This window comes from Eumetopias jubatus, unplaced genomic scaffold, assembly GCF_037043125.1.
Source record: "Eumetopias jubatus isolate StellerSeaLion01/CBP00866 unplaced genomic scaffold, mEumJub1_p1.0 scaffold_16, whole genome shotgun sequence".
NCBI classification, from domain to species: Eukaryota; Metazoa; Chordata; class Mammalia; order Carnivora; family Otariidae; genus Eumetopias; species Eumetopias jubatus.
This window is the reverse complement of record NW_028274822.1, coordinates 17,675,511-17,698,766: the sequence shown is the minus strand read 5'-3', so window position 1 is coordinate 17,698,766 and position 23,256 is coordinate 17,675,511. Positions and strand designations below refer to the sequence as shown.

Here is a 23,256-nt window from a genome sequence, read left to right as displayed (position 1 = left end):
AAGGTGGTGAATGAAGCCTGAGGGTCTCAGGGCTGTCCACTGCCGTGGAGGGGATAATGGTCTTGATGATGCCAAAGGACACGGGAGACCCTAAGCTGGGGTGGGAGGAGTCTGAGATGAGAGAGTTGGTGTTTGAGTCACTGATGTTTGAGGTGGAGCAGTTTGGAGTGTTGACAACATCGCGGATGTAGAGGTGAAGCCCGTTCGAAATGGGGAGGTCAAGGACCTGAGAAGCCAGCAGGTTGGATGAGGCAGCTCTGCATCCATTCATCAAATCCCAGGCAGATTATAGCCCAGGCATTGAGGTGGACAGGATAATGGGGAACCAGGCACCAAAGTCTTCGTTCAGGACAGGTGCATGGATGGAGGGATCTGAGGATCGGAGCAATGAGAGGGAAGAGGGGCACAATGACACAGGCCTCAAAGAAGTGATTTAATATTAAACTCTAATGGTAAACCGCAAAATGTAACGGAATGTATTTTTAATGTGCTATAGTTTTAACATAGGGTAATCACAGATTTAAATCACAGATTTAAAAATCACAGATTTCTGATTTTTTAAAAAAAGAACTTGAGTTTACATGACTATGAGAAATTTCGGTTGTAAAAGCATAGAAGTTTGTTTGTTTTATAGTAATTGAAGTTGAAGCTCCACTGAGCAGATCCTGGGGAACATGCAGAGTGAGTGGCCATTAGCCAGCAGGGCTTACTGGAATTATCTATCAAAAGGTAACAAGACCATTTCCCCAGGCACAGTTTCAACCATGGGAAGCAGAAGATTTCTCAACCCACGGCCCAAAGATGTTTGGTTTTAGGAGAAAGGGAAAGAAAGGAAGAGAAACTGCTTTTGCACAATTCCATAAAAGTAGTTTGCAATAATGTTCTTCCTACTGAAACAGGTGTGATGACTCCAAATAACCTGAGCTTCTTAGCCATCACAACCTTCGGATGCACAGAAATTCTGTTTCCACTGGGATGCTTTGCTAGTCTCCGTAAATGCTAAGATTGGGCTGGCAGCCTGTTACAAGGCTCGCCGGAGGCTCTCAGCTTGTCCCAAAGTGCTGCTGAGGTCATTAGCCTTCTTCCAATAAGTAACACCTGCCCCTTCCTTAAAGCTCTCCATTACAGCTGGCCCCAGAGAATCCCAGAGGCATCCACACCAGGGAAGCAAAGGGAGAACTCTCTGGGTGTGAAACATAACACCAAAAGCTGTTTTGTCCTTGTACAGACGCGAGTCCTGCTGCTTTGATTCTACTTTCACAGTTCAGCATTCACTTTCTCAACTCCTGCTCTGTTTGCAGGCAATAGGCTTCAGATTCCCAGAAAAATCTGGTAGGTGAGGTGGAGAAACCAGAAGCAAACTATGATGCCAGCCCCAAATTAACTCAATGGCTTGCTATGAGTTCTTGACTATGAAGTTTGAAGAAATGTTTACAGCTGCTTCTATTTGATACCCCCAAGGGAAGGAGGCTCAGCTATTCCACAGAATTTTGAAATGTGGACAAACTTTGAGATGGTTTCTTCCCATTGTCTTGTTCTTAGAGGTCTGAGCCTGTTGTGGGCTTCTCTTGTCCTTGTGTGTTCAGTGGCCCCATTTCATTTGGGGACCTTCCCTGCTGTCCTGCCATCTGGTCCTGGTGGGGCTGTCACCACTCTGTCCTCTTCTCTCCCTTGCACGGGGGCGGGCCTGTGACCCAGGCGGGGCCCTCCCTCATTGATGGAGGAGCCGGGGCTGCAAGCAATCTTCTCATTTGGAAAGAACCAGACTGAGGAGTGAAGCCAAGCAGAGCCAAGCAGAGCCAAGCATCAGAGCCTTGATGACATTATCTGTACTTCTGGACTCAGGCGTGTTTTCCAATTTGCATATGAATGGTAGCCCACGATAAACACGGTTCTGCACTTCGCTTATTTTTTCTTTTCATTAAACAACATATACTTGAGGGGCACCTGGGGGGCTCAGTTGTTAAGCGTCTGCCTTCGGCTCAGGTCATGGTCCCAGGGTCCTGGGATCGAGCCCTGCATCGGGCTCCCTGCTCCGTGGGAAGCTTGCTTCTCCGTCTCCCACTCCCCCTGTTTGTGTTCCCTCTCTTGCTGCGTCTCTTTCTGTCAAATAAATAAAAATCTTTAAAACAAAAAAAAAACCCAACATATCCTTGAGATTACTCCATGTCAGTGTATGGAGAGCACCCCCATTTATTATTACAATTACACAGTACTTCATTGTGTGGTTGTCTCAATCACTGATTCAACCACTTCTCTACTGATGGCCATCTGGGGTTATTTTCAATCTTTCAATATTTTCAAATGCACAGGGCTTCATATTCTCCTGTAGCTGTTAGTCTTAGAAGTGGGATTACTAGATTATCATATCAATGTAATTTGATATGGACACGGACTAATTCTTCTCCACAGGGATTATTTTGCACACTCACTAGCAATGGGGGAAAATTTTGCATCTCCACCATCTGGCCAACAGAGTATGTCACCAAACCTTTGGCTTTTTTCTCTCCAGCATTTTAATCCTGTTCTCTCAAGCCTTGTCCTCCTTGGAAGGCAACGCAGCTTCTCACCAACATCTATTGCATCCACTTGATAAGACTGTGGAACATTCACGGAGGTTATGTTCTAGAGATGCTGGCAAACCAAACCTAGAGTGGGTGGAGGACTCAAAAGAAGGACACAAAAGAAGTGGCAAAACTTGCAAAGCGTCTTATCTCTGTTTGAATTGGCCACTAGTGCCTTCTGCTCATAGGGCATTGAACGGAGTAAGTTATGTGGTCAAGTGTAATATCACTGGGCAGGAACATTTGTTCCTCCTGAACAGGAGGAAGTGAATATCTGCTGAATAATAATGAATGTGCCATACTCCTCCATCCTGAAAGAGTTAGCTGAAACCAAAGAAGCTGCAGTAAATGCAGTATCAGCACTGCAATTAAGGGGAGGGCAGTTTTTAGGCAAGTGACTGAACCTGAGACTTCTGTCTGAAATCAAAACTCTGAAATGAGGATAAAGTGGTCTCAGTAGTGCCCCTGGTCTTAGAAGCAAACACAAATCCACTTTGGATTCCCATAGACTAAGATTAACCAAATAAATTGACAACCACATTAATTTACGATAAACACACATGGCATGAGGTCACGGTGGGTGAGCATCAGCAGAAACCAGAAGAGACACGTTCCAAACTTTTACATATTAGAATCAGCAAATAATAAAAATTAGTTATGACTTGTTTAATGAAGTAAAGTTTGGAAACAAAATAAGAAACTCTCAAGAATGATGAGGCTGATTATAAAAATAGAACTTTTAGATATGAAAAACATAATTATTGAATAAAAAACTCAATTGATGGGCTAAACAAAAAAACTAGACTCAACTAAATAGTTACTTAGCAAAGCAGAAGAGAGATCTGCATAAATCCCTTAGAACGCCCCACGGACAGACAAGGAGGTGGGACATGTTAAAGAGGGTAAGAGACACGGACAATAGAATGAGAAAGTCTACATGTGGTCAATTGGAATCCCAGAGGGACAAATATAGAGAATGGAAAAAGAGCAATATTTGAAGAGATGAAAGTTGCGTACTTGCCAGAAATTATAAAAAAACTTAAATCCACAGAGAAGGCACAAAGTAGATTAGGCAGGATAAGTAAGAGGAAAGCCAGGTATAAACAAATTATAGAAAGTTCAGAACAGCACGAAAAGCAGCTAAAGATAAAACAAATGACCTACACAGGAACAATAATTAGACTAAGAGGTGCCCATTCATCATTAGCAACGGAAGCCAGAAATCAGAGGAATAGCATCTTCAAAGTATAGAGAATGAGATCATCCTTTCACCTTGGATAAGACCACGGAGTTTTTCTTAAGGGTTGTCCTGACCCCCAGTTGCCCCCCAAATTATTCACAAACTCAAGACTTTAGAGGGGTGGGGTTGGGTAGGTTGATGACACTAGTCACATTAAGAAGATTTATTTACATCTTTCTACATTCCATAACCACTCTGAGTCTGCTTCTAATATATAATTTTCATCATCTTCCGTGTATGGAGACATTTTCAGATAAACAGAAACAGAGTTTATCGCCAATGAGCCTTTACTAAAAAAATTTAAAGTCTGTTCCTCAGGAAGAAGGAAAATGATCTCAGATGAATGTCTAAGAAGCAACAAATAATCCTTGGAAACGGAACCACAAAACACATTACTAAAACCAAAAAAAGAAAAAAGGAAAAAAGTATGAAAATAACTAATTTGGTGGTTTAAAAAAGGATGGAATGAAACTGGATAGTAATAGACCATGGAAAGAGCTAATAAAAAATAGTGTTTTAAGCTGCTTCTACTGTTCAGATGGGGGATTAAGATACTAACTTTAGATTTGTTAAGTTAGGCATGCATATAAAATGGTAAAAGTAAACAGTAAAAGAATAGAAATGCAGCAATTAACATCCTAACTGGGAGAAGGAAACAAATATAATAAAACAACAGCATAATTCAATAAAAAGATTCATTTAAAAATAAGGGAAAGTACAGTAAAAATGTGGAAACAAATCTAGATATTTTAGAAATATTATTTAAAAAGGAAAATAGCTAGGGGCGCCTGTGTGGCTTAGTCAGTTAAGCGTCTGCTTTTGGCTCAGGTCATGATCCCAGGGTCCTGGGATGGATCCCCATAGCGGGCTCCTTGCTCAGGGGGGAGTCTGCTTCTCCCTCTCCTCCTGCCACTCCCCCTGCTTGTGATCTCTCTCTCTCTCAAATAAATAAATAAAATCTAAAAAAAAAAAAAAAGGAAAATCGCTAAGATAGCCAGTTAAGAGGCAAGTGTTTAGTCACACTGGGGAAAAAAATAGGAATCTGTTATCTACGTCTCAGATATTTTTGGAGCTCTAGAATGAAGAGCACATAGGTGTTCAACATGTGGTTCTTAAAAAGCTTAGCTATTTTTATACACAAAGATTAGTTATTTACAAGCCTTTCTTTGTTACGCATCTCTATACTCCTCAACAGTTTGAAGCATGGTTTATTTCCATGTGTAATCATAAACACCTTAAATTTGTGAGCTTTCTCTATGTGTCAATGAATGCAGCTAAGTTCCAAGATAACACCAGTTTTTAAAGGTACGTGGCCATCTTCAAAAGGATTGTTTCATGGGCTTTCTTTTTAAAGAACCCAAGTCACCAAAAAATTGATGAGAAAAATGTAGTGTTATTTATATGAAATTTATGCAAATATATGACACTATGTATTCAGCTTTGGGTACTTCCCAGGCTTGATTAAGATACACATAGTTAGCTAAACCAACTCAATTTGTAAAGAGGCTTAACATTAAAATATTTCCTATTTGTGATTACCCGTTGTACTTTAAAATCGTTCTTGCTAATTTTTCATTTCTGATGACCCAATGAAGAGCATTTACCAAACACCTACAGTATCAAATCTTAGATGTTTAAAGCAGCCTCCAAAGTGAACAGAACGGAAAGACTTCTAGAGAACAACCAAGTCAGTTTCTATGCAATTGATGGGTAGATGGGAACCTGACTGGAAGATGCAACAACAGTTTGGATGAGAATGCCAAATAGTTTGTCTTAAGGGTTGTCCTCCCTGCACTAGCCCCTTCCCCCCCCCAAAAAAAAACTGGATTGCTATTCTGAGACTTCCAAGTGGTGGGGCCTAAGAAGAACTGATCAGCAATACTAGTCACATTAAATGTATTTGTTTACATCCTATCTCCTTCCACAAAGGATTTGAGTGTGTTTATAATATGCAATTTTGTCTAAATTAAAAAAAATCAGGATCATTTAACTAGGCTAGAGATCCCTAAATTTTGCTGTACCTTAGATAGAATCACCTGGAGAGCCTCTAAAAATCCTGATGCCTATGTGGTATCCCACATCAAATAGATCAGTGTATGGGGTGGGGGCTAGAGAATAATAGTTTTAAAGCTCCCCTGGCTGTTCCTATGTGCAGTAACATTTGGGAACCACTGGCAGAGAAAATACACATTAGCATCACCTGGGAAACCATTGAAACTACTGATGCCTGAGCTCCTACCCTGAACCAGTGTAATCACAGTCTCCTACACTGGCAACTGAGTGCTTGGTACTGGGCACTGGGTAATTTTAAAGCTCCCCAGATGGTGACGATGTGCCTTCAGCAGAGAACCACTGCACTGGGGGAAACCCGTACGTAATTACAAAGGGGACTGATTTCATTTTTTTATAGGTTCTTTTATGGCTTAAGGCCATAAAGTTGGTCCTGAGTTTCCTGGTGGCCAAAGTAAATAGAAAAACAATCATTTGAAATCGTTCTTGTCACCCATTTGTAAAAGCTTGCCAGTTCCTTGGAAGAAAGAAAGCTTTTCTTCATAGGTCTGAAACATCTTGTTTGAGTCTTCTTACGGGGGCCATTGAATGATGTTATGGATCACAGTTTTATAAACACCCCTACAATAAATGACATATGGCAAGTTTCATATCATCGTTTCTAATTGCCATCCCTGAGCGAAAGCCAAGGATGTGACCCAAGAGTGCCAGAGATGCAGGCTGTTGGGGTGAGGGCACGGGAGCACGACCGATGAAGACAGGATGAGAGGAAGTATGACACACCTCTACATTTCCTGCAAAATTACAGCTTCCCCCAGAGATAAAGCCTGGGACTATGTACCTCCAGGATGTAGGAAGGGTGTCCTATGTAACTAGAAATTACAATTCTCTATTAGAAAATTTTAAAATCAATTATTGTCCCCCCTCCCCCATAAAGGGTACGAAGCTTGACAAAGGCCTGGCTAGCTAGGGTAAAGAAGTAGTGAAACCTATAGGAGTCGCAATTGGTGTGTGTGTGTGTGTGTGTGTGCACAGGTGTGTATGTTAGAGAACCTTTTATTTATCAAAAAGAATCTAGGTCTGAAAGGGTGGAAAAACTTTGGCCTGGAAAGAATGAAGAGGGAGACCGGTTAAAGGTTAATTTTTTTTTTCTCAGTCAGGCTTTTCTGGCATCTAAGTACTATTGATTTAATGGCCCACCGTTGGTAGACAAGAAGGCTTCTGAGTACAGTGCTGACTCCATGGGGTTAAGCCTTGAAAGGAAACCCATCAGACGCAGAGCAGATTGTGTTAAGCCACTGTAATGTCATGGGGAAGCAAAGGAGAATTTCAGTTAGGTTGGGTGTGCCCACTTTCTTTTGAAAACGATCTAGCAGGGCCTACAGCAGATATTTTAGTAAAGTAGCTGGCAACAGGCATAAAGATACTTACGGATCACTTGAGTTCTCCTTTCTTACTTGAAAAATTGTAAAAGCACCCTGTTAATCCCAAGTAGGCATTCTGAGGTTTCTTTTCAAAGGAAAATGGCATGTTCTGCTTAAAAAAAAAAGGCAAAAACAACAAAAAAAACCCCCCAAAACTCGCAACTGCATTTACCATCTATTTAAGGAAAGGCTTCTTGGAAAAAGTCGAGTGATGAATTTCTTTCACTTATTTCGAGTAGTCTCTGGCGTTCCTATAAATCTGAAGGATGAAAATGAACCGCTTGCTAAAGAAGAGTAGCTGGAATGTGGGAAGAATCCTGCGGTGCCTAATAAGACGTCTTAAGGGTTTGCATATGCAGAGGATAACCTTAAACTTGAGTTTGATATTTCACCTTGCGGCTCACAAATGAGCTGCCTTTTATTCAAAGAACAAGGCTGTCGGTTTCCGAGTGGGTGGGTGTGTACCCAGAGCGGGCGCCGTGTTGGTTTTGTGCCCTGTAAGGTTGACACAGGCAGTGGCGACTCGCGGCCACACCGGGGCAGCCTCTCCCCGGCAGGCGGCCGGGCAGGGCGGATCGGCCCCAGGGACCTGACAGCGTTCCGGCTGGCTGGGGTTGCCAAGAATTTAAAGGGGTCTCGAAACATCCACGTTTCCCCCATTAACAGTTACGACGAGCTTAGGGCTCTGGGTAGAAAGACCATGGAGAAGAGGAATGAACTGAGCGGGTTTTGTGTTTTTTTTTCCCCCTTGGGGAAAATGCCCTCAACAACCCCCCCCCCCAATTGCCCAGGCCGCCCCTTCCCCCAAACAGAGGGAAAGCTAGAAGGGGAGGGTGGGTCAGCTCGGAAGGCCAAGCCCGCACCCGCAACCCTCCTTTCGCTCCCAACCCCGGGCGGAGCAGCCCCGAGGCCGGGTGAGCCCCCGAGCGCGGCTCGGAAGGCCTGGGGGCGGGGTGGGCGTGGGGGCAGAACCCAGCCACCCCTCAGCCCGCCGCCCGCCCCCCCAGGCGGGCCTGTGATTGGCTTGGGGGGCGCGTGTGCCCGCCCCAGCGAGGCGGGGAGGGTCCCCTCTGGGCGCCGGGTGGGAGGAGGCGGAGGACGGGGCGGAGAGAGCGGGGGCCGCAGGGAGCGAGCGAGGGGGCGGGCGAGCCGGGTTCCGGAGATCCGAGAGCAGGCTCCGAGAGGGGCGGAGAGCGGCCGCCGGGCTAGCGGGGAGGGAAAGCCCGGCGGGCTCCGCGCCGCCGCCCGCCGCACGGCACGCTCTCAGCACCGCCAGCCCGCACGGCCCCGCAGCCTTCCGGGAGGAAGCGGCGCAGGGAGCGGCCGGGGCGCGCTCGGGCTTCCCTCACCTGCCGGCGTCCGGCGGCTCTCCGGCGGGACGCGCGCAGGCCGGGCGCGCAGGAGGAGAGAAGACCGGCCGCCCGCGCCGCAGCCCAGCCGCCCGGGAGAGCCTCGGAGCCCGCGCGGGGCGCCGGCTCCATGGCGACCGGGCTCGGGGAGCCGGTCTACGGACTTTCGGAAGACGAGGTGAGCGGCGCCCCTTTCCCGCCTGGGACTCCCCGGGGAGTCCCAGTCCTGCGCCAGCAGGGGGTGGGGACTGGGCCGCCCCCCGGGGTACGCGTTCCCCGCGCCTGCGGCGGAACCGCAAACGCGGGGCGCGGGGCGGCGGGGCCCGGCTGGGGGCGGGGGGGTGTGCTCGGGCCCATCGCCCCGCGCTCGCGTCCCCCCGCTCCCCAGCCCTCCACGGAATGCATTGTTTGTAAATAAAGCGGCGCGACGCTCTTCGAGCCGGGGTTCGCTCGGCCGCTTCTCCGCCTTGGGGGTGGGAGGAGGGCGCGTGCTCCTCTCTGGCCCCCTGTTCCCCCTCCTCTCCCAGCCGCGTCTCCCGGACTGTTGGGCAACTTTCCGCCTCTCGCCCTTGCAGCCTGGGAGTCCATGATGTGTGTCACGTCTGGGTCTCGGCTGGGGGCCCGCGCCGGGCGGGGGGGCCCGGGGCCGCGGAGGAACCTGAATTGTTCTCACCCCCCTCCCCCCGGAACTTTCCGGTGATAGTGTCAGCAAGTGCTCTGATGAGTGTGTGCTTATCCCGGTGGGAGTGGGCAAGACGCTCGAGCTGGGTGTGTCTGTCGCTCTGGCTTGCAGAGCCGAAACCAGGAGTGTGGATCTCGGGGTCTTTTTCGTGAGGGAAGACGGCCAGCTTGGTGGCAGGTGCTACTGGAAACTTGGAGGAAGCTTGCAGCCCTGCCTTTTTTTTTTTTTTTTTTTTATTTCCCCTCCCAAGGATTCCGAGCCCGGCACATCCCGGGTAGGTGAGGTGGAGACAAAAGCTCAATTGATCGTCTTTACTAATAGAGCAAATCAAATAAGCCACGCCCCCAAGGCTGTCGGTTTGAGTGCAAAGAGCTTTGTTTTTACCCTCACTCTCTCCTCGCGGTTTCCCACTCCCCCCTTTGGAAACGATCCTCAGCTACGCTCGGCTCTTATTGGTGTGTTGCTGTGCCAAAAAGGGGGGTGGGAGGCCTGTCGCTGGCGCGGCGTGACCGGCAGGCTGGATGGAGCAGGTAGGAGGGGTTTGCCATCTGGCGGGGTGAGAGCTCAGGTCTGGCTCCCCTTTCGAGAGGTGAATTTACAACCCATGAAGCATTACTCAGCAGGGAGGTATTTCCTATCCTGGTTGTGCATTTCATGAAAAGTTGATGCCTGGAGATTCGAGGATTTCTGGCTTTCTCTTTCTTCCTTTCCTTTCTTTTCTGAGGTCCCCTCTTTCTCTGGTGTTGGGGGCGGGGTTAGTGGAGAGGCTATTATCTAGACCTGCCCACGTTATGGCTTCTCTCTCACCAGCTTTGCTGCTCTGGTATGGGGTGTGTGTGTGTGCGCGCGCGTGCTTTGTAAGTGTGTAATGGAATAGTTATCTTGGGGTGGGGAGAGTGTTTGGGGGTATGACTTTTTCTTCACAGGGCTAGGTAAGGCTTGCTGTGGTATGTAGTTTATCAAAGAATGATCACAATGCAAATAATGTGTGATTTACGTTTTTGATTACTTTGCCATGCTGTGCTCGTGTAAAATAATTTCCCTTTTTGGTGCAGTTACCTGGGGATGGGTGAAAAGCATCATTTTTCTTTCACCCAGGGGGTTCTCCTCTCCCAGGCTCTTCTACACTTTGAGGAGCTTTCCCTTTCATTCTGTACTTCTCCATTTAATTAGCAGCGGTAGATGGCAGGCAGTGAGCTCTTAGAAAGGTGCTGAGATACAGACATTCCTAAACAAAGGGCTTTTGAGGTATTGTGGGGGGAGACAGCTGCGCTTCATCTCTGGTCTCTCTTGTTCTAAATTGTATGATTGTTAATAGCATGCTGAAGAAAAAGATGTTAACAGTGTTTTGGGAAATTCAACGGGATAAATGAGTCCAATGCATGTCCCTGTTGTTTATTCTTTGTTTACATTTATATCCAGTGTCACCATCTACCTAGCATACATCTTGCCTTTTTAGATGAGTTAACTCAGATCTTCTTAACTGGTGTCCAGTGTGAAAGTGAAGGATGGAATATACACAGAATTGGGGGGTGTGTGTGTGTGAATGGGTTCACTCCTGTATGTTGGTAGAAGGGTGTTGGGGCTGTGTAGGGAACAGCAGGAGGTGATGAAGACATTTTCTTGATGAGTGATGGCAATGTTGCTGGTACTGTTGAGTTCCCCAGCACATTACATTACAAAAGACAAGTCGGCATCTGTTGTCTTTTTTCAGCTTCTCCCAGTGAAAAAAAATAAGGCAGGGCTGTTTTGATGACTTCACATTTCTATGGTATTTGCTTTTTATGGGAGGTTTCATGCCGTCAGGTTAGCCTTTGGAAAATCAGAATGCCTTCGTAGAATATTAACAAATCGTTGAATTTGCACAGCTTGTTTTGTCCCCCTGAATCAGTCAGTGTAAGAAAACAAATGAACCAGGCCTACGGCAGGCAGTCTGATGAAACCAATGGCAGGGTTGATTTTCCAAGGCGTGTTAAATATGAGTGCACTTCAGTTTACACGCTTGGTGTGCTGGGGAACATCACACCTGAAGATAGTTTGATGGCTACATAAGAGTTATCTTACACATCTCTTAGCAAAATAGGTGTCCATACGTAGCACAGTTCTTAAAAGTTAGTTTGTATTTTCTTTGGAAGTTGATGGAAAGCCTTGTGTGTTTGGAGTGCACTTAGTGTCCTGTCCCATCTCAGAAGGATTTCTTTCGCTGTAAGTATTGCTGGTGATGAAGCATTGCTGTGGGATGCCAAGACCAGAGGACCTTGCTCCCTCGGTCCCTCTAGCTTATAGAATGAAAGGGGTTAAATACGGACTTCACTTGTGTGAGTGCGTGGACTGTTGATTTTAGTGTCTTTCTGGCTGAGGTTCCTCGAGAGGTAGAGTTCATATTTACTGATTTAAATCAGGTCACCTTAGGGAAACCAAATTTGAAAATTGCCATCAGATGAAGGACTTTGGTGTTGAGAGATTAGCAAATTAGCAAAACTTGTGATGCAGGGCCCAGCGTCAGATTTGGTTTGGAATCAGAACAGTTGGACTCGTTGCTGCATCTGGCTTGGTTCCTTGGCAGTTTTTTGTTTTGCTTTTTGTTTTTATTTATTTTATTTTTTTTGGCAATGTGTAGCACTTTTTGGCAGTTTACTTGGGAATATAAACTGTTAACCTCTCGAAGTCTTTTATTACAACGTCTTAGGAAGGTATATTTCATGGAAAAGATTTCTGGGTGAAACACTAAAGTCTGAACGACAGCTTGCTTATTAGATGTGGCAGGTTTTGGGTGGTTACAGTGAGGCAGATGGCATAGAAATGAAGGCCAGGCTGACGTGGGATAGTACTTTGACACCCTCCCTCTGTGTTTTATACAAACAAGAATAGTTGGCTAATGTTTCATATTGTCTGTGCTGCACCTAGCACCTTTAAGGCTTTATGTACTTTCAGTCTCATTTAATCCTCATGAACCTCCCCCCCCCCCAAGGGGTGCTAAGATTTACAGATGAGGACTGGAGGCTCAGAGATGTTAAGTGACCTGCATAAAGACACACAGGAAGTTATGGAGTCAGGATTTGAACTTCTTTTGTTGATTGCACAGCCCTAGTTTTTAGCATTCTTCCTCTCTTCCAAGTATCTTGAAAGGTTTTCATAGTTAGGTTGTTGAGGTTGATTTGCAATGGAGATGAACATCAGAAGTTGTAAACCAAAGACTTCTAGTTCTGAACTGACCAGGAAGCTTGCTTATTAGTATGGTCTCCAGTGTGTTTTAAAGCTTGGGAATTTTTACAGAAAATGGCAAAGATCTGACCTCATTGGGGCTCCATTCTCACCTGGCACAGTTGGTGGGTCCATGTAGGTGGCCCTGGAGATGTGGTAGCAGTGCTGTATTTGCTAGCATCCCCACTACTCCTTATTGTTTTAGGGTTCCTTTTACTCCATAACAAACCTGTAAGGTTTAACTGTTGGCATAGGTATATTTTCTTTAAGATGCTGTCAACTTGAAGATGCACCATTATTTTATGTACTGCTAAGACAAAACAGTTGGTGTCACATTATGATATACCATTAGTTTTATGAAGCATCCTTATTTCAGGATGTTTTAGAATTCCTGACTCTCATGAGAAATGTGAGATAACCCTGGGCTGTCAGTTTCAGTAGGTTAGTCATTCAACGCTTTCAAGTCAGTTGCTGGTCAGATTTCTGAGAAAAGGGGTCACATCAGGGAAATGCTCTTAACTGGGCCTTGGCAGAGAAGACACAGAGAGCCTACGAGCTAGGCCACCTGAATAGCCATCTGTAAGTAACTCAGGGTTAATTTTTTGGAAGTGGTCTGTGTTTTCGAGAGATTACTTGAAACCCTGCATGCCATCTTTGTTGCTGTGCACAAACGATCACAGGATTGCTTTTGGAAATAAGATATTGTCTGGACTAAAGGTGGATGGCTGAACAGCAGTTTTGTAGAGGGAGATAAAGCTTTGCCCGTTTGTTCCAGCTCCAGTTGCTTTAATCAAGCCTAGCTGTGCTGGTTGGTGTGCTTTATGCCTAGGACACGAGCGTGTTCGAGTTAACAGTCTGCATTGTGATGGCTAAGACTGAAGAAAAACCCTAAAAGGGCCTAGGTTTTATTGTGACATTTAAAAGCAATTTTATAAACCGACAAATATAATGTATTGTCTTAAAGTTCTACTCTCATTAGATTTTTATTTTCTTCAAGGGTTCTATGGCAGTTGCAGAAACTGACAATTTATTTTCAGTTTAAGTCAGAAGGCTTTAAATTACCTCATTCCTGAAAAGCAGTTTCCTTAACTCAGGGAATAAAAATAATTTTGTTCAAAGGAGTGAGGACTGTGGCAAAACGGGAATCCCTAGACCCTCCTGGTTTCTTCACCGTAGCAGAACACAGTTTAAGAAGAGGGTGCATGGTACTTGGCCATCTCCTCAGTGCAGCAAGGACCCACATCTCCAGGAAACTTCCTTGCAAAGTTGTTTTGTGATATCGGGAGCATCAAAATGCTTGCCGTATATTTAGGAGACGTCTCCAGGAAGAAATCCCTGACGTTAGGGAATGGTGTCACACATTGCAGCAGTGCTTTTTGAGTTCCTGTTAAATTGCGTCCGCACTCACTGTCAGGGAAGAAACTTCATGCCCATTGCTAGTTGACTTGCCTTCCTGCATCCAGCAGTTTCTTAAACAACAGAGAAGCGTGGTAGTATGTGACTGGTGAAAGAAATAAATCAGTTTCTCTTTGACAGATTGAGATCATCTTAACATTTTTATTTTGAGTTAAAAGGTCTATTTGAACAGATTTTATTGGTGCCCTTGAATTTTGGGTTCTAGATGAATAGCAGTAAAATGAGATTTTAACTTAAGAGTTTTCGGGTGTTTTGATGTTGTAGGTCTTTGAAGTGTTTTTGGCTTAGTGATCTATGTAATTGGCAATAAAGCAAACTACTTTTGATCATCAATGTTAAAGAGGATCAAAATAATATATGAATAATGATGAAAATAAGTATTAGGATAGTAGGATTGATGAAGGCTATGAGAAGGGTGGCCAGATGTTACTTTCTGTTCTTGTATTGTTTTTCTTCCAGGTCACCCTATATAAACAAACAGATCTCACTTTCTGACTATAGGTGGCAATGTTTGTACTGTTTCATGATGCTACTCTCCTTTGGGAGTTGCCTGTTGGTGGAATATAGAAGTGAGCCAAATTTAGCGATGAAGATAAAGAAACGATTTAGAAACCAATGTTTTCCTACAAACTAAAAAAATTTGTTTAGTAAAAACACCTAAGGTGATTGTCACTGCGAGCAGTATCAAGAAATACCCTTTTATCCAGGGCATACTAAATTTGGAAGAGGAACGGGCATTTGGATCTGGGGGGAAACCCCCCACAAACACACACACAGAAAAGTTCCTTTGAGAACCACGGTCACGTCCTTTGTTCTTGGGTGCAGAGGGACTTCTTAAAAAAAAAAAAAAAAAGAAAATGCTAGTTCTGTATGGACTGTTTGGAATTGTCATTGACTTTGAGGAGGAATAATTATCACCATTCTCAAGTATTTGATTGCTGGAGAACTTCTTGATTCTTGAGGTAAGACTGTGGCTCAGGTTCTGCAGAGAGAAAACCAGCGGTGTAAAGATCTGGGACACATATTTCATGAACACATAGGACCTTGTTAGAGTTGTAATGATTTGTTCTGAACCCGAGTGGCCTGAAAGCCAGCTATTACTGTAATAATACCTTTAGGTGTGGAAAGCTATATTCCATTAGCGTATCTGGGGTAACTAGCTTAAATCTGACCCTCTAATCGACTTTTTGTCCCAGACTCCAAAGTCCTGTATTGATTCAGAACTTGCCAAGTTTAATGGTTGAGACTATCTAATTCCCTTGCTGTCATCAAATTCAGTGTTGGGTGACTTCTTGGCAGGCAGGCATCCACTGAGAGAGTTCGTATTTTTATACCTCCTATTCACCAAGAAAAAGGGGCCATTGAAAAGTGACTTTGTTTTTTAAGAATTTTTTTTAAAGATTTTATTTATTTATTTGACAGAGAGACACAGCGAGAGAGAGAACCCAAGCAGGGCGAGTGGGAGAGGGAGAAGCAGGCTCCCCGCTGAGCAGGGAGCCCCACGCGGGGCTCGATCCCAGGACCCTGGGACCATGACCTGAGCCGAAGGCAGATGCCCAACGACTGAGCCACCCAGGCGCCCCTTTTAAGAATCTTTTTAAGAAAGATCTTATGTATTTGAAAGAGCAAGACACAAGCAGGGGGAGGGGCAGAGGGAGAGGGAGAAGCAGGCTCCCCGCTGAGCAGGGGGCCCAATGCAGGACTCGATCCCAGGACCCTGAGATCATGACCTGAGCTGAAACCGAGAGTCGGATGCTTAACCGACTGAGCCACCCAGGTCCCCGAAAAGTGACTGTTTTAGTGTAAGATGCTGCGATGTGAAATCCAAGATGGAACTTGGAAGGGCTTGTAGGGATCGTGGTCCCACCGAGGGGATGGACTGGCCATGGCTGGTCAGGGTCGTGTCCCATCGCCTGCAGTGTGTCTGCACTCCGGTGCACCGAGGTGTCCCGGGCACACTGGAGTGAAGTTTGGATGGATTGCATGAGTGGCTCAGGCACTGTCCATCTTCTGTCGGCCGGGCGGAGGCCATGTGCTCCTTCTGCCTCTGCGCATGACTGGCCACCTCCAGCGGACCCCAGCGGGGGACCCTGTGGTGCAGCGACAGGGGCTGTGTTGTGCCTGTGAGTCTTGGTCTGGCCTCAGCCCAGTTTGCACTTTCCAGCTGCATTGAAGGCCTGGCTCTCCTCGCTCTCCTGGATGCAGCTGTGGATCGTGTTTTGTAGTGTGCCTTTCAGAGCGCGCTGTGAGGCCGGACTTCACAGGGGGAGAGCATCGCCCTTGGGGAAGATCGCCAGCACGTTTATATCTGGCGGGAAGTCCCACCAAACCGCCTCTGTGGCACATCGCCAGCACGTTTATATCTGGCGGGAAGTCCCACCGAACCGCCTCTGTGGCACATCTGTTACGGATTAATGTCTCGAAATGCAAACTTAGTTTTGTTCAGGGATCTATAGGATTTCGAATGTTCATGGATGTTTTGGCAACTGTGTTAGAAGTCACAGGAATGAGGACTCTAGTGGAGACAGGCTTGGGTCAGAGGTAATGGAGAAGATAAAGATCTTTTGATTTTTCCTTTTTGTTTTTTGATTTTTTTTGATGTTGGATTTTTCCTTTTTAAACGAAGATGTTTGTTGAATGGGTTAGTTTTACTTACACGTGTATGTCTTGTTTTTTTTAAATACTGGAAGTTATTTTGGTCTGGTGTCTCTCCCCCCCCCCCACCCCCATCCGCATCCCCACAAAACAAAAGCAAGCCTAAGCTATTTAGAGAATTTGCTTAGTAAGCGCTCAGTGTGTATCTCATGGAATTAAAAGCTCCACATACTTACTCTCAAATCTGCCAACTACCTTTAGAACCAAAGTCTGTTGAAAACCTGTGCTTGCTTGCTTTTTTTCCTCTAAGTCTCCATTTCTCCCCCCTCTCAGTTAATAAGTGATTCATCTTCGAGTGTTAGCCTAGTGCCAACTTCATCTTTGGCAGTTTGGGTTGGAAAGGGGAAGGAGTGTGAGGTTTAAAGAAGAAGCAAAACTGAGAATCCGTTTGCTTCCTTTTACCCTCCTCCAGTCCCCTTGGTGCTCCGTGTCTGGGGTGTGATAATTGGATGTGAGCAGAACGGCAGGCAGGTCGTTTCTCAACTTTGAACCGACTGCACATCTTCCCCATTTGTTAATAACTCCAGAGGATACATGAATGTGGCACTTGACTTAAGCTCTGTCTGGAGGGGCTGAACCCTGTGTTGATATTTGAGTTCTAGAGTATGTTGATGCTGATAATTGAGAAATTGGTATGTGCCATACCACCTGCCTTTGGAGGAGATGTCTTCATTTCCCTGGCTGTTACTAGTGAAAGAGAACACGTTGAGCTTGGGCTAAGAGCTTTTCCTTTGCTTCTTTGAGAAGTGAGGTAGAGAAGAGCATCCTGCAGTAATGGGGGTGGCTGGCAGGGCAGGGGAGGTATTGGGGAGTATTTAATAACGTGGAGAGGCCACTCGTCTAACTGGAAAAAGTCGGTTACAAAATAGTGGGTGCAGTACAATCTCATTGTGCTAAAAGTATTTATGCATAGGGAAAAATGAGTGGAGATGTATCCCAGGATGTCGATGGCGGTTATCTTTGAGCAAAGGGATTTCAGGTGTGATTTTCATTGCCTTTTTATATTTTTCTTACATTTTTCTACAGGGAAGTTTTTCTTAATATAAAAGTAAGTTTCAAAGTAAGATAGAAAGAAACCTCCCAAATGCTTGTAGTACTTCAGGCTTTGGGTAAAAATGAGAGCACTTGCTCAGAATACTGATAGTGTGTGTTCAGTTGAACATATGTTCATCGAGGGCCTGCTGTGTGCTCTGTGTTTAAGGATGTCAAGGTCGTCGCATTGCCACTCGTGCTTTTGAGGAGCTCCCCACCAACGTGGGAAGTGGAGGGATAGGTGAAGGATGGGACACTTTTCAAACAGTGACTGGGAAATTAGACTTCTTTTCACTTGGAGCTTGTAGAACAGAGGTTTTGTTTTCTCCACCATGGGCACTTCAAATTTGTATTTTCATCCTTCTGTGTGTTACAGTTGCATAGAAATAATTTAAATCTTTAGTAGCATTTTATGTTCTCTGAAATTTTTTGTGTGCACTGTAAAAAACAAAAACTGAAATCTGTTTCTCTTTTTGTGTCCTTGGGTTTTGCCTTCGCACCTTGGTGCAGCCCTGAATCGTTTTAGGTGTCAGAATGGAACTTGTGCACGGCTTTCATCATCTGTGCAAATATCTAAGTATCTGGAAGCTGCTCTTCGTTTGGCCTTGGGGCAGACTTGTAATGTCCATCCAGTATCAGTACGTCCGAGTACGTTTCATGGTGGTCCCTTCCCGAACAAAAGGGTGCAGTTGACAGATGTAACATTATGTGTCATCTGACACTTGACTCTTTGTGTCTCCCCCAACCCCCACTGCTTTTAATATTTCTGACCTAAGGACGCATCTTCCAGTGTGTTTAATGTGGCGCTAGGCTCCTTGCACTCATACCACACTCCCTCCTTCCTGCTTACAGCCTGACAGTAAGTTCCCGTTCACAGAACTGTGGTGCTTGAGTTGGCCAATCTCATTTTGTGTATTATGGCAGATTATTGACAGTTGTCATGGAGATGAACATTATCTCTCGCTCAGTTTTGTGTCTGTTAAGCGCCCACCTGGACAGTAAGGACCTGTGCCAGCTCAGTGATGTCATTAAGGAATCAAGTTCCATTCTTTACCCCATTGTTTAAAGTCTAGCCCTTTTCAGAGACCTATGGGTCCTCAGGTGGCTGCCAGTGGTAACCAGAGCCTCGTTCTTTTTTCCTACTTGCAGAGCAAAGGGAATGGCTTCCTGTGTCTTTCTCTTTAAGATTAAAGAAATTTCATTTCCAGAAACACCCAGGCAATCTCTTGTGTCCCATTGACCAAGGAAGTTTCGATCTGCTTATCTCTCAGCCAGCTAATGGCAAGGAGGGGATGGAATTACCTTTAGTGTTCTAAGGGTTTATCCCTTGAGCTGAGGTGAAGTCCATGATGACCCTACATTCCACCTGCTGGATAATTCATCCACTTTCAGTTGTGTACACCTTAGAAATACCCATGGCTCTGTGAGATCACATGCTCCCTTTCTCTAAGGAGGCAACCCAAATAATTCATTTAAGTATTGCAAGGATCTCTGGGCGATACACTGCCCCTTCTCTAACACTTGAAAGGAGTTGTTTTTTTTTTTTTTTTTTTTAATGGTCTAGTGACTTATGGCTGAATAGGTGTGGTCCCCCAAACATCAACCTACAACTGTGAAGAAAGAGTAGCATGCTACAATAAACCTCCCACTTGGAGAGGGGAAAAATAAGAAAACTCAGTGTGGTAGCTGGTGGATCAGGACTAGCAAGGAGTCCCTGGCTGGTCAGCTAGTCTGGCAGCTTCTGGCTTTGCTGGATTAGGCCCAGTGTGAGACCCTCCTGTAGTCCCTGTCCTCTGCAGCTGCACCTGGCTGGGGCCAACACTGGCAGACTGCCCCTTCTTGGGTCCTGCTGGGTGTGAGTTTGGGGCTTTAGGGTTGTGTGTCTGGGGTTGAACAGCCACAGGCTAGTGTCCTCTGATCTGAATGTTTGGCAGCAGGATTGCTCCTGTGAAAACTTAGTGTCTGAGTTTGTTTGCTTCTAGTCAATTCCTTGGGCTGGTAAGAACAGCCAGTGACCTTATCTAGATGAGGTCTTTGGTTCTGGGAATTTCTTTGTCTTAGTGACTGGTCTCCATGCCCTGTTCATTCCTAGGGCTTCTACCTCCGGGCAGTTTGAAAGGAGCCTTGAATGATCGGCACACAGTTTGGGTCCAATAGCCATCCAGGCACTTGAATCCACTCTGCCTTTGCTCTGCCCATTCAGAAGGGCCAACTTCCCCAGACTGGGGCTTTGGGACCCACAGGACCCCCTACCTGCCCCCTGACTCAGCCATTCCAATTTTATTTATAGCCCTTATTTTACACAAAATCTGTTGTAGTTAGGGCTCTTGATTGCGAGCAACACTGACCAATTCTGATGAGTTTAAGCAGAAAGGGATTTAATTGAAGGCATTTTGGATAGCACAGAAGTACCTGTCAAACTAGAGACCCAGGCCTAGATAGCAGTCAGGGGCCAGGGGAGGCTGGGCACCCCAGATCATGGCCAGAGAACCCTGGCTCCCTGCCACTGAGTGCCGCCCACACCCCCGCTGCACGTCTGGCTCCGGAGGCTGTGTCACGGGGGCCGCACCACCTGTCTTCTTTCTTACCCGTGTTGGCAGTCCTCACAACCACTCGGGTTCGGTGATTCGAGAGGAGGACTCACCAGACCCAGAAATGGTTGTACTCACAGTTACGGTTTATTACAGTGATAGGATACCGAGCAAAATCTAAAGAAAAGCTGCACGTAGTGAGATCCAGAGGAAGCCAGGTTCTGAGCTTCCGGGAGTCTCTCCGAGGGGCGGCACACGGGATGCGCTTAATTCCTCCAGTGGCGGTTGTGCCCATGTGTGTGCAATGTCGTCCATCGGGGAAGCTCCTAGAGACTCCGTGCCAGGGATTTTATCAGGGCCTGCTCCTGTAAGCACCTTCTGTCCAGCACGTACGACCATTCCAGACTCCGGGAAGGGGAGTCAGTGTTCAGCATGAACCACGTGGTTGGCACAGTCTCTGGGCCCAGTGAGGCACACTTCTCATTTAGGGAACATTTTCTGTCTGTGGAAGGAACCGTTGACCATTCGAGTTCCCAGACACCAGCCAAGGGCCAGTCTTGAAAGCAGGCTTTTGTAAGGAGAGCAGTCTCGGGCCTGCTGCACCACTTCTGTCCTGCATCCTGCCTCTCGGAGGCCTTGGCCAGTCTCGGTCATGTGCCAGCAACCCTTGCTGCCAGGGGAGGGGTAGGAGGGCTTTGTTCCTCCTTTCTGAAATGTTTGGTTTCTGTTGGGGGAGGTAGGCCTGGCCTCCCACCAGAAGTCACACTGTGGGGTATCCCCAGACATAAGAATTGTTTTCAGATGCTGGGCAGCACAGCATCTCCCCCTCACAAAGAAGACCCCGCTAAGCATGAATCGGGCCCATTATAAATGTTAAATGAGTGTTCGCAGTAGTGAGGCGATGCGGTGTGTGTGTGTTGAGCTGTTGCCATCCCTGCATCAGGGAGGGGCTATGACATGTTTTTGTGTCCTCGATGGGGGCTGAGTGCCCCCCCCCCCCAAGTGCTACAGGTCCAGGGGCCTGCAGTATAATAGGGGATATGATAGGGATTGAGCTGAGCCCGAATGAGGTGTTGCCAGCTACTTGAGGTTTGGAGACAGAATGTTCCAGATGGGGAAAGAGCAAACGTGAAGGCCCCAAGATGAAAATGAGCAGGAGGAACAGAAGGAAAACCAGAGTGGCTGGAGCATGGGGGGCCTCGCAGGCAGTGGGGTCAGAGAGGGGGACAGGGGACAGATCAGGAATGGCCTTGACAGCCAGTGTGGAGGGCTGGGGTTTCCTCAGTGTGGTGGGAAGCCGGGTTGGAGGGTTTCTGGCAGGGGAGTAGTGGGTTCTGACTTGTGACTTGAAGCGACTCTGGAGAAGGGGTTGTTGGGGGTGGGGCAGGAGTGAAAGCAGGGAGGCCAGTCAGGGAACTGTGGTACTGGTCTACGAGGAGGTGTGGCAAGCTGGGATCCAGGCCGGGGCACGGCAGCCGGTGTGTGTGTGTGTGGGTGGGGGGGGAAATCGGGAGATCAGCAGGTCTGTGTCGATGAGGCTAAAAGTGATAGAGCTATGAAGTGTCGGGGTGATGCCCACAGGCAGGGGGATATGAGTGTCTAGAAGCCAGTGGAGCCCTCGGGCCGGGGATGGGACGTTGGAGCGCCTGGTGTCTAGTTGACACTTAAGGCTTGGGACTCGGGAAGGTGAGGATGCAGGTGGAGGCCCTGGGCAAGGAGGGTGGCCATTGGGGTGGGACCGGCCAGTGCGCCTGGTGCTGTGGGGGCCAAGTGCTGGGGGGCCTGGGGCGCACACGTTGGTGGCCCGGCTGAAAGCTGTGCTAGGAGGGGTGAGAATGGATGCCCTGGGAGGGGAGCAGACACAGGTGGGGACTGGAGGCGGCTCTGGGGAGGAATTTCGCTATGAACATGAGTGGAGACCTGTGGCGCTGGAGAGCAAGGAATGGGTCCTGGAGGATGTTTTCTGAAGTTGGGAGACCCCAGAGTGTATTTGTGTGCGGAGAGGGAGAAATTGGTGCAGTGAGGGGATCTGCCTACACAGTGAGCTTGGTGTGATCATCGCTGTGGGGTTTCTGGGCCTGCATTCGAAACCATCTCTGGTTCTCTTGGCATAGGTGACCCTTCATCTGCCTCAGGCCAAGGAGGTGAAACGCCAGTACGTCAGTGCTGACCTCCTCCTGCCTAGTGAAGGCCAGATGATGGTGGACGGGGGTCATGGGTGTGAGTTTCCCTACAGCTGGAAGGGCACGGAGCACTGAGTCGGCACCAAACATGCAGAGCTGGCATGGCCTTGCTGGGCTCTGGGAACCAGCCTGGTGGCAGCCAGTGCCACACGATGCACACCTAGTTCATGTCTCCTGAATGGAATCACAACCCAGAATTTTAAGTCTGCACAGAGGAGAATTGAGAGAGATTTTTCACCTTTCAGATGGAATGTCAAGCTTGGGAATTACCCTTCTAATTCGTGGTCGATAGCCACAGTACACTTCCTGGTGTCCTCGACCTTCTCTCTCCCATTGCCCTCTTTGAAATGCTTTTATAGGCTTATATTTTAAAGTAACTTTAGTCTTGTTAGAATGAGGCTGGTCTTAATACACAAAAAGGTTAATAATTGCAGGAAGGGACGGGAATGCCCTTTCTTGGACAGGTTGAGGTGGGTTGGCAAGTCCAGATTCCATAATGTCCCTGTTGAAGGAGCAACTGCTTAGTTTTATTATTATTGTGATTTTAACGCCCAGGCAACAAGGACCACGCCTTTCTTTGCCAGGCAGGCTGAATTCTGCCTGGAGTCTGCAAAATGGCATTTCAAGCAGGTGCTTTGGTATGGACAATGACAGCTTCAACCGTTTCTTTGCCCTTTTAAGAATCTGTGGAAAATAAAACCCAGGGTGTGTCAGAGGATCAAAGGCGAGTCTGTGCCCTTCTGTTGAATGTATTTGCCTCCTTGGGGCTTGGAGAGGCAATAGGTGTGTCTGTCCAGTTCGGATTTTACTCTTACGTCTTCTCCTTCCCCTCCTAAATTCTAGGTCATGGAATAGACGAGAAAAAAGGGATAATCTCTATGGCATGAACAACTTAGGATTCAAAAAGATCTTAAAAAGGACTTTCTCTCTCTCTCTCTCTTTTTTTTGGGGGCGGGGGAAGAGCTG

The 23,256-nt window shown here is 46.8% G+C and overlaps 1 protein-coding gene across 1 annotated transcript in view; it reads left to right on the top strand.

Annotated features, from left to right (window-relative positions):
* The first annotated feature begins 8,639 nt into the window (after positions 1 to 8,639).
* Positions 8,640 to 23,256, top strand: part of NEDD4L (NEDD4 like E3 ubiquitin protein ligase) — a 331,454-nt gene continuing 316,837 nt past the window's right edge. Inside the window, exon 1 of the mRNA XM_028102915.2 lies at positions 8,640 to 8,765. Within this exon, the coding sequence (XP_027958716.1) occupies positions 8,718 to 8,765 (48 nt within the window). The 5' untranslated portion in view covers positions 8,640 to 8,717. The remainder of the gene's footprint in view (positions 8,766 to 23,256) is intronic.